The sequence below is a fragment of the Sceloporus occidentalis genome, unplaced genomic scaffold (genome assembly GCF_023333645.1).
Source record: "Sceloporus occidentalis isolate IW3139 unplaced genomic scaffold, rSceOcc1.0.p SCAF_48, whole genome shotgun sequence".
NCBI classification, from domain to species: domain Eukaryota; kingdom Metazoa; phylum Chordata; class Lepidosauria; order Squamata; family Phrynosomatidae; genus Sceloporus; species Sceloporus occidentalis.
Window position 1 is genome coordinate 5,386,727 of NW_028317028.1, and position 12,428 is coordinate 5,399,154.

Genomic DNA, 12,428 nt, shown 5'->3' on the forward strand with positions numbered 1-12,428 from the left:
TTTTTGGAAGGCCCCTGAAGTTATAAAGACGCTGTTCATGTTCAAGGCTATGTTTTTCGTTTTTAAAGGGCAGTATAGTGTCTTTGTCATGCTTACCAACAAAGAATGATCTGAGAAATCATTCCATTCATGTGCAAGGAGCACACCACACACGCATTTAAAGGGTCCAGCATATAATCGCTGGAGTGTTCTTATGTCTAAATGTGTGCAACATCGGCAGTAGGAAATTCTACCTTTTTGTTGTCTGAAATACTGTTGCCTTTTATTACAAATCTGCAACTTTTTAGGCTCAACAGGAAGTTTTTAAGTGCTTCTTCCTGTTGTGCAATTCAAAAGGATGCTTCACGGTAGAAAAAATGAAACTAAACAAAGTTTTCTGAATGGGAGCAAAGTGTTTTGCTTGGTAGTCTAGAAAATAAAATCACTAATTGGTGTGGTTGAAAGAGGTTAAACCACTGAAATAAGTTGGGTTATGTAAATTTAGATTCACTATTTTGTTGCTTACAAAATTACATATAATATATAAACATGGTTTCTTGACCAGAAGTAGCCTTTATGATGATAAACCTGTGTGGGCACAGAGGGTAGCAGTTCAGGTGGCTATTGTCGAATGTAAGCACAAATCTTCTTCAGGTGACAAGTAGAGTTTGACTGGTTATCCTTAAGTAAGGGACGTAACACATAATGTTTCTATTTATCTTTCCCCTTTGTCCCCAACTTTCCTCCTCATTATCGGTCCCCTCTCTTGTTTCCTTTGCAACTTTTCCCCATCTCTAGTTCTCATTCCCTCCATTGCCAACCATCTCTCCACTTTCTCATTATCTCATCCCTTTGTTTTCCCCATTATCTATCCCCCTATCTCTATATCTCTCCATTCTCTTACTATCTCTCCCCTTTCTCACTATATACCCTTTCTCTCCATCTCTCACCTTGCTGAAGTCCTGTGGTGGGAGTGCAAGGCTCTCTCACTGCCTCCTCACGGTGCGATTGGCTTCATTGCTGAGCCAGGGTTTCAGAGTGTGACCTCAGGAGGGGCACTCACACTAAAGCATAACTAGACACACACCCAGACACTCACACAAATGCACGCAGACCCTCTCACCAACACAACTAGACGCTAAGCACTAGTCTAGTTGTAGGGAGACTCATGATCTTCCCCACCGGCCCTTGCAGGGGACTGGACAGGACTGTCCTGTTCACCGCAGAATATCTATGCTGTAGGCTGGTGCCTACCTTGCCTGTAGGTAGCTCAAGAATGTGAGGCCCCTGGGCAAGCTACCCAGTGTGCCCATGCGTGAGACGGCGATGTACAGAGGCATCATACTTCGCATGAGTCTAGCTTTTGGAATGCCCCTTTTATCAGTGGGTAACTTCGAGACGGCAGGCCAAACCAATGTGTCACAAGGTATGAAGAGTTCCAGGAAACTTCTGAACAGCCCTGGGGGACATTTGATTTCATTACACAGCAAAGTTCCCCAAATGTGTTTCAGACAACTTATTCCAACCACTGAAAAAATGGGTTACTTCCTTTTTTTTGTGGAAACCTTACAAATTCTGAGTCAGTAAGGTTTTTTTTTTATGGTTCTTTTTCACATATTTATTTTGAACTTGTGTGTGTGTGTTAACATCTTCCAGCATACACTAAATGGACAAAAGTATTGGGGGACACCGCTCAAGTATTCAGTTCCAGTGTTTCAATCAGACCCATTTCTACAGGTGTATTACAATCAAGCACCCTAGACATGCAGTCTGCATTTACAAGCATGGTACTGTGGTAGGATGGCACCTTTGCAGTATGTTAGTTTGTAAAATTTCATCCGTGCTAGATATTTCACGGTCAACTGTGGTATTATTGGAAAGTAGAAGTGTTTGGGAACAGCAGAAGCGTTTAGAAACTTGCCCACAAACCGGAAGACCATATCTGACCTAACAAATGCTCTTCTGCATACATGGGCAAAAATTCCCACAGAAACTCTCCAAAATCTCGTGGAAAGCCTTCCCTGAGAAGTGGAAGCTGTTATAACTGCAAATGAGGGGACCAACAACATATTAATGTCTATGTATTTAGAATACAATATCATGAAAGTCCCTGCTAGATGCTTTTGTCCATATAGTGTATGGTTTATCGGTAAGTGTGGATGGCAATCAGTATACCGTCGGACACTTTTTAAATATCACTGCTTTTCTGTAGATGGAATAGTAGACAAAAGGGGTTCCTTTACAGCATTTGAAATTTCCCATCTCAAGCTGTGGGCACTGCAGAAACTGTGGGTTGCATCCTCTCTAGAGACAATCTGAAGGCAACCAAAAGTCTCAAATGGTTGTGATTAGCCTGTGATCAAGTGTGGTTAGGCCTCTTCTCTTAATATTATCCATCAGCTGCCTATATAGTAGCACCACCTATGGTTGGTTGATATTAGAGCACTTTCTTTGGAGAAATATTTACTTATTGTGTTTGCTGAAATATGTATTCTAAAAGGGTAGTGGGAAGAAGGACTTGAAAGTGATTCAGGAAACCATGCTTCTTAATTTGAAAAGCATGAAGGGCATATGTTGCTTCAAAGAGGAATTGAAAGTGCTTTAGTAGCAGAAAGGGCACCTCTTGCCTTTAGCGTTGTGTAAGTTGTGATTTAGTTTTACTGATGTGAGAAGCATGTTTCAATCTAAAATATCTGTCTTAACGGACACTGTGTTTTCCTTGTCTGGGGAACCTCATTTTTTTTTAATTTTTTTTTGAGGCCGTTGTATTTTTCCAATACAAGCTATAATAAAAAGAAATTAGCAGCCATAAGTGTTTATGCTATGAAGTCAATAGTAACAATGTCCTAAAAGCTAAGTTATCCCTGAATATAGGGATTCTGAGATCATTCTCGTTTTTATTGCTGCAAAAAAAGCCTTGCGTTCTTGGCAAAGCAGGTAATGAGTGAAAATAAAACAAAAATAAAATGTGATAAAACACTAAATCAAAGAAAAATAGTGTGTGTGTGTGTATATATATATATATATATATATATATATAACTTTAGTTAATTTAAATGTAAGTGGAGGCTGCTTTTTCATATATTTCATTAAGATCAATGTTTTACTTTATCCATCTCCTCCTCCTTTACATCATGCATTGGCCACTATATGAGACCTACCTCTAATTGATACCAGCCAATAACACCGGTCATTCTAGGAGCATGATCATCTCCTATGGACTTGCATGCACTACTTGTTAAGTTTTGTTTACCAATTGTGCAGAGCTACACAATATGATGGCTCTATATAAATTAATAAATAATATATGTGCATAACTGTGCTAATAAGTTTCTTTTTTTTTTTTTTTTTTTATATGTAAGCTTAACTTGAACACCTACTTGAACAGTCACTTTTTCTTATGAAAAAAAGTGAAAATGCATGCATGTCTTTTTTTCCATAGTGTCCTGTTTTATTAAGAGCCGCTTCAAAAAAGAAAAAGTTTCTAATAAAAATAAAATCTGAAAAATACAATAAAATAAGAGGTGTCATTAATGCATAAGGTTTCCTTCTTGTTCGCTGCACACACTGAGGTTTGATATATGCTGATGAGGACATGTACATCTCTACTTGGGTTGTAGAGAAAAACTCTGATGTCCTTCAGCTGTATCTATTGCTAGTTTGCCCACAATCAGAAGAGGGATGAAAGCCTGGCGTGACCATGCTAAAGATCAGCCCCGTTTTTCCAGCGTATGTGGATTGGTAAAACATACATACCATTTACTTTTGCCTTTTGTGTTTTTGTACATGCTTACTTTTAAGATATCACAGAATGACTTTAAATAGATTCTAGCGTTTAGCGTTTAGGAATGCTTATGCCATGCTGTTTTCCATCTGCTGAATGCTTCAATGACCATTTCTGTTTCATTCCAGGTTTGCTGTGGCATTTACTTTCAAGATGAAAGAAGCTGCTGTATTTCATTGGGTATGACCATTTTGCTTCCATTGACATCTTTTGTTGCCTGCTAGTTTTACCATCACATACATCAAGGGAATCTGACTTTGAATATATGTCAATAATGACAAGAAAATAATTATTTCCTCAGCATACTAATTAAACTATAATTCTGAATGCCATTCTTTAATGAGTTCATAATGCATATAGAGAAAACACTTGATTGCCTATAATTTCTTATCATTGGCTATTCTGTATGCAATGACTTGTTGATCAAGTGCAAGCAAAAATTTAACTTGGCCCTGTTTCTAAGTGGTCACCTTTTATGAACGCTGCCTACTATGCAACATTAAATTATTATAACCTCAGATGCCTCCTGTAGCTGCAAAAATTCAAATTTTTCTAAAATGGAAAGTAAAGACCAGAGTTGACCCCCCGACAAACATTACCTATGCAAAATGAAGTTACTATTGCCTGCTTTTCATGTACCTAAAATCAGATTTTATTTATTTTTTTCTCCCTTTATATTATGAACCTTGTGTAGATATGTTTTTTTTATTGCATTTTTAATGTGAAGTAAACCTGTATCATTTTGGTTTTTAGCCACATGCAGTAAATAAAATACACATCAGACCTCAAGGTAAGCATTGTAAAACAACTTTAAATGTGTAGGAGAATGTTAATAGTTCTGCATTCTTTGGTAAAGGATGAGTGACGCAGTGCACTTGTATTCCTGAATAATGAGACATGGAAAATATTGCATAATTTGCATAGTAATTTTAGGTTAAAAGATCCATAAAATTCAACCCCACAGCTACTCCATAAAAGGTCAAAGCCCTACATTGAGCCAGTTTCCAATAACAAAAAAAAATAAAAATAGGAAAATCCATGCCTGACTTCAAAATGACATTCTGATTTTATACAGGATCAACAAGCTATAATTGATATCCTTAATAAAGAAATGCACAGCCCTCAATCAACTTAAGTTCATTGGGCTGGTTAGGTGACATCCGAGGATCTCCCTAATCCAGGCCAAGATCCCTCCTGGGTGAGAGTCTGAGAGCGTGGCAGGACGGTGGCATGCTTACCTTCCCATTCACCCACTGTGGCCAAATCCTGTTGCAGTGAAATAACATCCAACTGTGACTGTATTCTCTGACTGCATTTTGTGCCATACACAAGCACCGAGACATGGCTTCACCGCAGGACCATTAATAAACACACCACAAAGAAGTAGACATAAGAGGTACTTCATTTACCACTTTAGTCCACTGGGAGAAGTTCCATTAACAACAACTCCTCTCTGAACTCAATCTTTAAGCCAGTTTTCGATCCAAGTGTAAGAATTATCTCCAAAGTTCATCTCTTTAAATTTGTAGCATAACTACTTATAAACATATTCTAGCCTTTGAAGCGTTGTACACTACGTCTTAATTTGAACATCTTATTTTCTCGGGTCTTGTGTTTTATATAGCTGTCATAAAAACAGATGAAGAAATTTTATATGGAATTTGGGGACCAGACAGAACATTTTAAGAGATTATTTTTTCCACATACAAGGGATGTAGTGATATAGTTTTAATAGATGTGTAAAAAATCAAATTCCTGCGCTAAAAATACAAAATCATAATAGCGGTCTGATTTTTTTTACATTTTTTTTTTTTGCTGTTTCTAGGCATTTTAACAAAGCCAAGTGCATCTTTCAACTGTGAAACCTTTCTGCATAATGCAGGTAATTAACTTTATACTTTGCTTTTGTTTTCAAGAAGATAGATTTGTACCCTACTGCAGGACATTGATGGTAAAAATGGTTACTTCATTTTCAGGACAAATACGACTATTAACAAAAAGGCATTGTTTTTCTACCAGACTGTCACATAGACTCTCCAGCTGTTTATAACAAATAGTCAAAATGCAAAGGAATAGCTTAGTACGGTAAACACATTATTATTATTCACTACCTGTGGCCGGGTTTTAAACTGAACACTAGTAGGTTTTGGCATCGTCCTTAAATCATAATGGATAATGCTTGAGATTAAGAGCTTTTATCTAAACTATCCGTCCCTCCGAGTTTTGATCGCTGCTTGTTGTCTCAATTCAACTCGATTTTTAACTCTTTCAGTGTCAAAATGCATCCGAAATATTTTCGGATCTTTTATTATTGCATTCGGTGTCTAAAACATTGCTTAGTTGAAGGTGAGAGCTTTCTCCAGTGTGAGTGCGCTTTCTGATGTTGTATTTAAACAAAAGAAAATCACCGGTATTTGTTGCCATTTCCTTTACTGTATTGCGCATGGTTTGCCCAACGCATTCACCCTACTATGAGACACACAAATTCCCAATGCCTGCCTATTTGTCAGGACAGCACTTGTATAATCATATCAAACTGGAACCTTATGCTGCGTTTTGTTCTTGAACTCAAGAACAATTGATTGCATTGGCACTTCTGTGAAGTGTGTCTTGAAAATGCATTTGCTTTATTCCCTGGCACGATCGATATTTACCACCATTCTCTATAAAGCTTTAATTTGCTGTGCCATGCTGAGCACTTTTTTTGCAGTTATTATTTTTTTTTTTTTATGTTTTAATCCATGCAATGTTTTGTTAGCTTGCCTAAGCAAAGACATTCCTACTATTGTTGTTTTTGTATCTTCTCAAGAGCTATCTAGCTTTTTACCTCTTGAAAATAATAGACTCATAAGATTGTTTGGAAAGTTTGAGGAATGCAGTCCAGTACTTGAGAACAAAATAGATAGTTACAAAATATAAATAACGCACGGGGAGAATACCGCCTGATAAAATGGTACATGATGTTTCTGCAGTGCCATACTGGGAATGCACTCTCGTGGTAAACTGCAGGGGGTGATATAAATGAGGGCATTGACTGAAGAACTTTGGACTGCATAGCACTGATGGATTATGCTTCGCTTTCCCATCCTTCTCCTTATAAAGTTACTTTAGAAGGTAAAAGAAGATATGATAGGAAAGGTGTGTAGTTGGGATCTAAATGGATTACACATTATTAACACATCTGTAATTTGCCATGAAAAGTGTCCTCTATATCTGAGATAAAACCATAACTGTATCCATTGCATGGATCTGCCCGTCATTTGTGTTAATAATAATAATAATAATAACGTTCAGATTATTTTCCAGCGCTTGGATATCTCGTGCGAATGGCGTGTGATAAAGAATTGGAATCCAGAATGTCAGTTCAGTAGTGAGGTCTAACACGTTTTCTGGAGCAAGGCAGCAGTTTAAAACGTGGTGCAAAATCCAAATGGTGTGCAACGCAACAGAAATAACAGATTCTTATATGAATGCTATTAAGTAAAATGCGATTAAACATCTATGCGGCTGTATGGATTAATGCTGGATAGAATCTGAAAAAGTGAAAGATCCAATTCAAAGCTTTTTGCCCTATTGATCAAGGTTGACTTCTCTTAATCCGTAATGCCTGACATCACAAACTGTTTCACTTCCCTTTTGTGGCTTAACTCAGACTGGTTAGTTAAAATATAAGCAGCAGTTATATACATTTTTTTTTTCTTAAAGGGACACTCCAGTTAGCCTCTTGAACAATTGGCTGCTTGAAGCATCCAATCAGCTTGCATTGCAATTAGTGTGAGCTCTTTCTGCGCATGCATACGGGGGGGGGGTCATGTTAGACCACCTGGTCTAACACTCATTGAGCCAGCACTAGAGCTGACTGCCTGTAGGTATATAGCTTGGCAGGAGATGTGCTCGTCAAGCCAAATATCTGAGGAGTGGGGAAAGGGGCAAATGCGTATGGTGGGGTTCAGCAGAACCCCCCCCCCTATGTATTTGAAAGGGGCACCATGAAAAAGGTACTTTAGTACATATAATGTACTATGTAACATTAAGTGACGTGGGAATAGGTACATAACAGGAATACAGGATTATGTTGGAATGCTCACAACCCATTAAAATGTACAAGTCCATCTACAGCTGAAATCTGGAAACAAGATCCAATTTTGTTCCAATTTGTTACATATTTTACTTAAATCCTGCAATCTTTGTTATAGGAATTAAGCAGACTCCAGGAAGTTTGAATATTTTTCTCTTGATATGCGGCCTCAGAAGAGTAAAAGATCCACTGTATCTGGTTGAAGCATTTGCAGGTGGGTGAATGGTTACTCAACTTTTATTAGTGTTTTTTTGTCTTTGACAGTATGCAGAAATCTACAAAGACGCCACAGAAGTATTTTATTCTGTTCTCTCTCATTAATTTCCCCCCTTCCTCATTTTCATGTTTACCTCCAACTCTTCTTTTCTTTCCTATCCGCCAAGCATTTCATACTAATGGCCTTTTCTGCTGGGTAGTTTGGTTAAACTGGAAAAAAAAACCAGTGACTGCCTTATTGTGAAGAAAACACAATGCTGTGCATTAATAACAATAAAAATAATAATAAAATAATGTTAATTGCCCACAACATCCCTTGCCATGTAGCCCAGCTTACATAAAATTCAGACTAGTCCTTTACTTTAATAAACCAAATATCTCCCATTGGTCTACATTGATTGAAAGACATAAAGGCACAATAGTCATCAATTGAGTGAATGGGTTTATGTTTAGGCAGTGAAAATGGCAGTTCTTCTTCTGTAAGGCTTCTAGATATAAATGTTGCAAAGTGTTTTTCATGTTTGCAGGGGAGGGCTGGCAGCCTAAGGCCTGGGGGCAAGTCAAGTCAAGTGGCCCATTGTGCCACCGAATCAGCCCATCTTTTCCTGATTTTCTAACGCATATTGATTATAAAAATACAAATATGATTCAAATGTGGTTTAACATAAGTAAATTTAATAGCAACAAAGGATGGTAAAAAAACCGCAAAACCTAATGTCCCCCTGATGCTCAGCCAGGTAAATGTCCCCCATGATACTGGCTGAGAATTATGGGACGTATAGTACACAGCAGCAGGGAAAGTGTTTTTAAGGCTAATATGAGTATCCTACCAGGATCAAGTGGGCCCATACACTCTCAAATATTAATTCCCGGCAAGAGCTGATTGGGGACAGAGCTGACACTGGAGAGCTGAATATGGACAGTAATGACATGGGGGGCTGAAAGGGGACAGAGGTGACACTGGGAGGGGCTATAGTAGTGCCGGCCGGCGGCATCAGCACCCAGCGGCCGTTTTAGATTAGATTTCGGGCGGCCTGGTGAGCAATTGCCCCCCGGCCCAGCCCACCCCTGCACGTTTGCTATTACTGTGAAAGGTAAGAAAGATGAACAGATCTGATGTATTATCTAGTTACTTAAAGATGCTCTACCAATTAATATTGAGTTGTTAAACAAATTTACATAAACTACATAAAATATAAACGAGCAGATTTGGCAGCAGAGTTGCAGTTTTAATTATGAAGGCAAGGACAATCCCAGTAAGCTTCTGTGGCAGTTAGAGCTTCACTGGCCCTGTATAATGTATAGTTAAATCAGCAAGCATTCTGTGTAGTCGCTCATTACATTATTAATTATGCAGGTTCAGTGCTGCCCCTCTTGTTGGAGAAACTTGCATGTGTTGGCCCTTCATAATCGTAAAGTGAGAGCATTGAATCCTTAAACTCTTCTGCAAACTCTTTCTGTAATGAATAGGCACTTATTGAAATCTTTTTAAGTTTTATGGTTTCCGTTGATCATTTTGTGTCACACGACATGGTATTTCTTGTAAAGGTATGGCTGAGTAAAAATGTATATTAATTTAAACTGTCAATGACAAATGTTGTCTTACTTATAACAATTGAGCATTGAAGCATTTTCAGCCCTTTTGCTATATCTTTGTTCAACCACACCTTCCCTCTCTTATTTAGAATACCAACACAATTGATATAATGGAACTATCTGGGCAAGTGGGGCATCCTTTTGAAATGATAGACATACATACAAATTTTTTTAACAAAAACCACAGCTTTTCCCAATTATTAAGTTGTACTCTCGCGTTTGTTGAATACATAAATTTTCTAGTCTTGAAAACACCTTATACGTCTCCTTGGCATTTATAGGCAAATATGAAAACGTGCACATTGCTTATTGCAGGTTTTATTTTTGACATTCTTGGATTGTAGCCTTTCTAGCATTGACAAATTCCAAAACCATCCTGCAAAAGTATATGTTTCAGAAATGCAGACTGCTATTTCCCCACAAACCACTTCTAAAGTGTGTGCCATAAAAGCCGTACTTGTTTGCAAGATAAGTGCAACTGCCAAAAGTGCAACATCCCCAGAGTATAGTAACCACTTATGTACATTCTTATGATGTGCAACAAAACTCTATCTTCCAAACTAGACCATTGTTGATGGGCTTTCTAGATTTCTTTTATTATACATGTCTGTTGGAAGGGGTACACTTTATTTTTATTTTTTTTGTGTAACATTTTCTTTTTTTGTTTGTTTGTTTTTTGTTACTTTTTTTTTTTTTGCGTTTATTTTTGCAGTGTTCTTTTTCGCAGAGCAGTACAAGACCAGAGAGATCCCCTTTGGGCATTGTAGAGGCCAGGAACCTCTCTTGTAGGAAATTTTACATTGTGTCTCCTGTTGGCATAGAAAACCAAGCTCTTCAAGGGCATTAAAGCATGTCCCACAAAAGGAAGGGGTTAAAGATTTAGGACATTCAACAATACTACGAGTTATATTTCTGAAGCTGCATTTCGTTATAAGTTTCAATCCAGCAAATTACATAGACCAGCACCTTTTAATACAGTGAGTTAGTGATTTTATATCCTGCATTCTTGCCTTTGGCATTCCTGAACGACTAACTGTGGACGCTTCTCATTTATGTGGAGTTTTTTCCTTATTTTACGTTGTATTATACATGTTGTGTTCATTTAGTTAATAAGCCTTCATATTTGAATTACAGTAGAGGCTGCGTCCAGCTCCCCTCAGGTGAGAACTAATGACGTTCATTCCTGATGTACTGACATAGAAACCTAAACACAGAAAAACTAACTTGCACTAGCGATAATCAGTTTCCATTTACTAATGTCTTAATGCATCTTAAATCAAATTATATTGTGTATTGAAGTTTATGAACATCAAAAAAGTTGCACATTTAGACGTTAGTCCAATTTTAACTGCAAAACAGCTGAATTAACAATATGACAGCCAATTGTCAAATTTACTTCCACACCATTGTCCTCGCAGGCAAGTAGAAGTTTAACAGACTTATTATTATTTATTGATTTTCTATAGCATCATAACTTTCTACAGCACTTGACCAATAAAGGCCTTCCCTTGATAATTTCCATTTAAGAATATGTTCTGTTTAAACACAGGTGAGTCAGTATTTAGATCTTTATTCCCAGGACACATACATTTCACATGTAAGGTTCTGCCCTGTCTATATGGGATGCATTACTGAGATTATACATCCCACAAACAAAGTGTAGGGACCCTATTTATGTCTATTTCATATGTCTCTATATAAGAGGTGTAAATGAAGATGAAGTCATAAATCTAGCAGTCAGGGGGAACATTCAATTGGTTTATACTGTGATTTAAAAAAAATTTTTTTTTTGCTTGCGTACATGTTAAATTCACGAGAAACCTTGCTGTTTTGTCCAGTCACAGTGTTATATGGTGTGGCGTGATCCCAAATCTATTGATATGAGAGTGCTTGGTCTATTCACTCTATATATAGAGACAATCTCATTTGATGGTAGTGTTTTTTTCTTTTTTCTAAATACACCTCCTTTTTCTCACCTAAAAGCACCTAACAAAGATTAATTTTTTTCAGAATGGCACAAAAGGGATCCTAGTGTTTGCCTGGCTATTATTGGACCAATGGTGAGTGCACATTGATATGTAACAATTGTACACCAGAAACTGGAAAACTATTTGTATTGTCGCCATCAGGGGAACCATCCAGTTCCAACAAAATGTAAAAATAAATGGTTTTTTTTTTTATGAGCAAGTCCTAAAATTAGTGCTGTATCTTCACAAAAATCCTGGCATGGAAACGGTTAAAATTCTGGCATTTGACATACCCATGGGAGTATGTATGATTTCATGGGGTAAATTGGCCGAGTTCAAAAATGTCCCAAATAGGACATGGGGCAGAATGACCAGATTTGATAACAAAAAGTCTTTGAAATAGCAATATGCTACTTGTACTTATTGCCCTATAACTTGCAATAAACATAAAAACTTTTTTTTTTTATAGTAAATTAGATGATGTAATCAAAGCAAATGTATCTAAATAACCTTCTTGTCCTGAAAAAACCCCCAATATATAATTTGTATGGATATAGTAAATTAGAAGAAAGCTAAACGTACACAAAAGAGTTACATTGTAAAATAGTTATAAATGCCATTGTCAGGAAGCGTACAAATAATAAATAGCAGTGTCCTCAGGAGCCCTATAAACAAACAATGCATATGTAAGTACTTTGAGGTATGGAAGCATTTTCCATGCACTGAATAGAGTTCCTAGAGTTAATAGGTTATATAATAGGTGGCATTTTTGACTTGCAATCAATGGTAAACAATATTCTGATTTCTT

General features: G+C 37.2%; 1 protein-coding gene across 1 annotated transcript in view; it reads left to right on the forward strand.

The window, feature by feature from the left end:
* The window catches only part of GLT1D1 (glycosyltransferase 1 domain containing 1), a 46,935-nt gene that overhangs the window by 5,331 nt on the left and 29,176 nt on the right, over positions 1-12,428 (forward strand). The window contains exons 4-8 of the mRNA XM_089491040.1: positions 3,892-3,943; positions 4,517-4,553; positions 5,589-5,645; positions 7,960-8,055; positions 11,664-11,713. Coding sequence (XP_089347166.1) covers positions 3,892-3,943; positions 4,517-4,553; positions 5,589-5,645; positions 7,960-8,055; positions 11,664-11,713 — 292 coding nt within the window. The remainder of the gene's footprint in view (positions 1-3,891; positions 3,944-4,516; positions 4,554-5,588; positions 5,646-7,959; positions 8,056-11,663; positions 11,714-12,428) is intronic.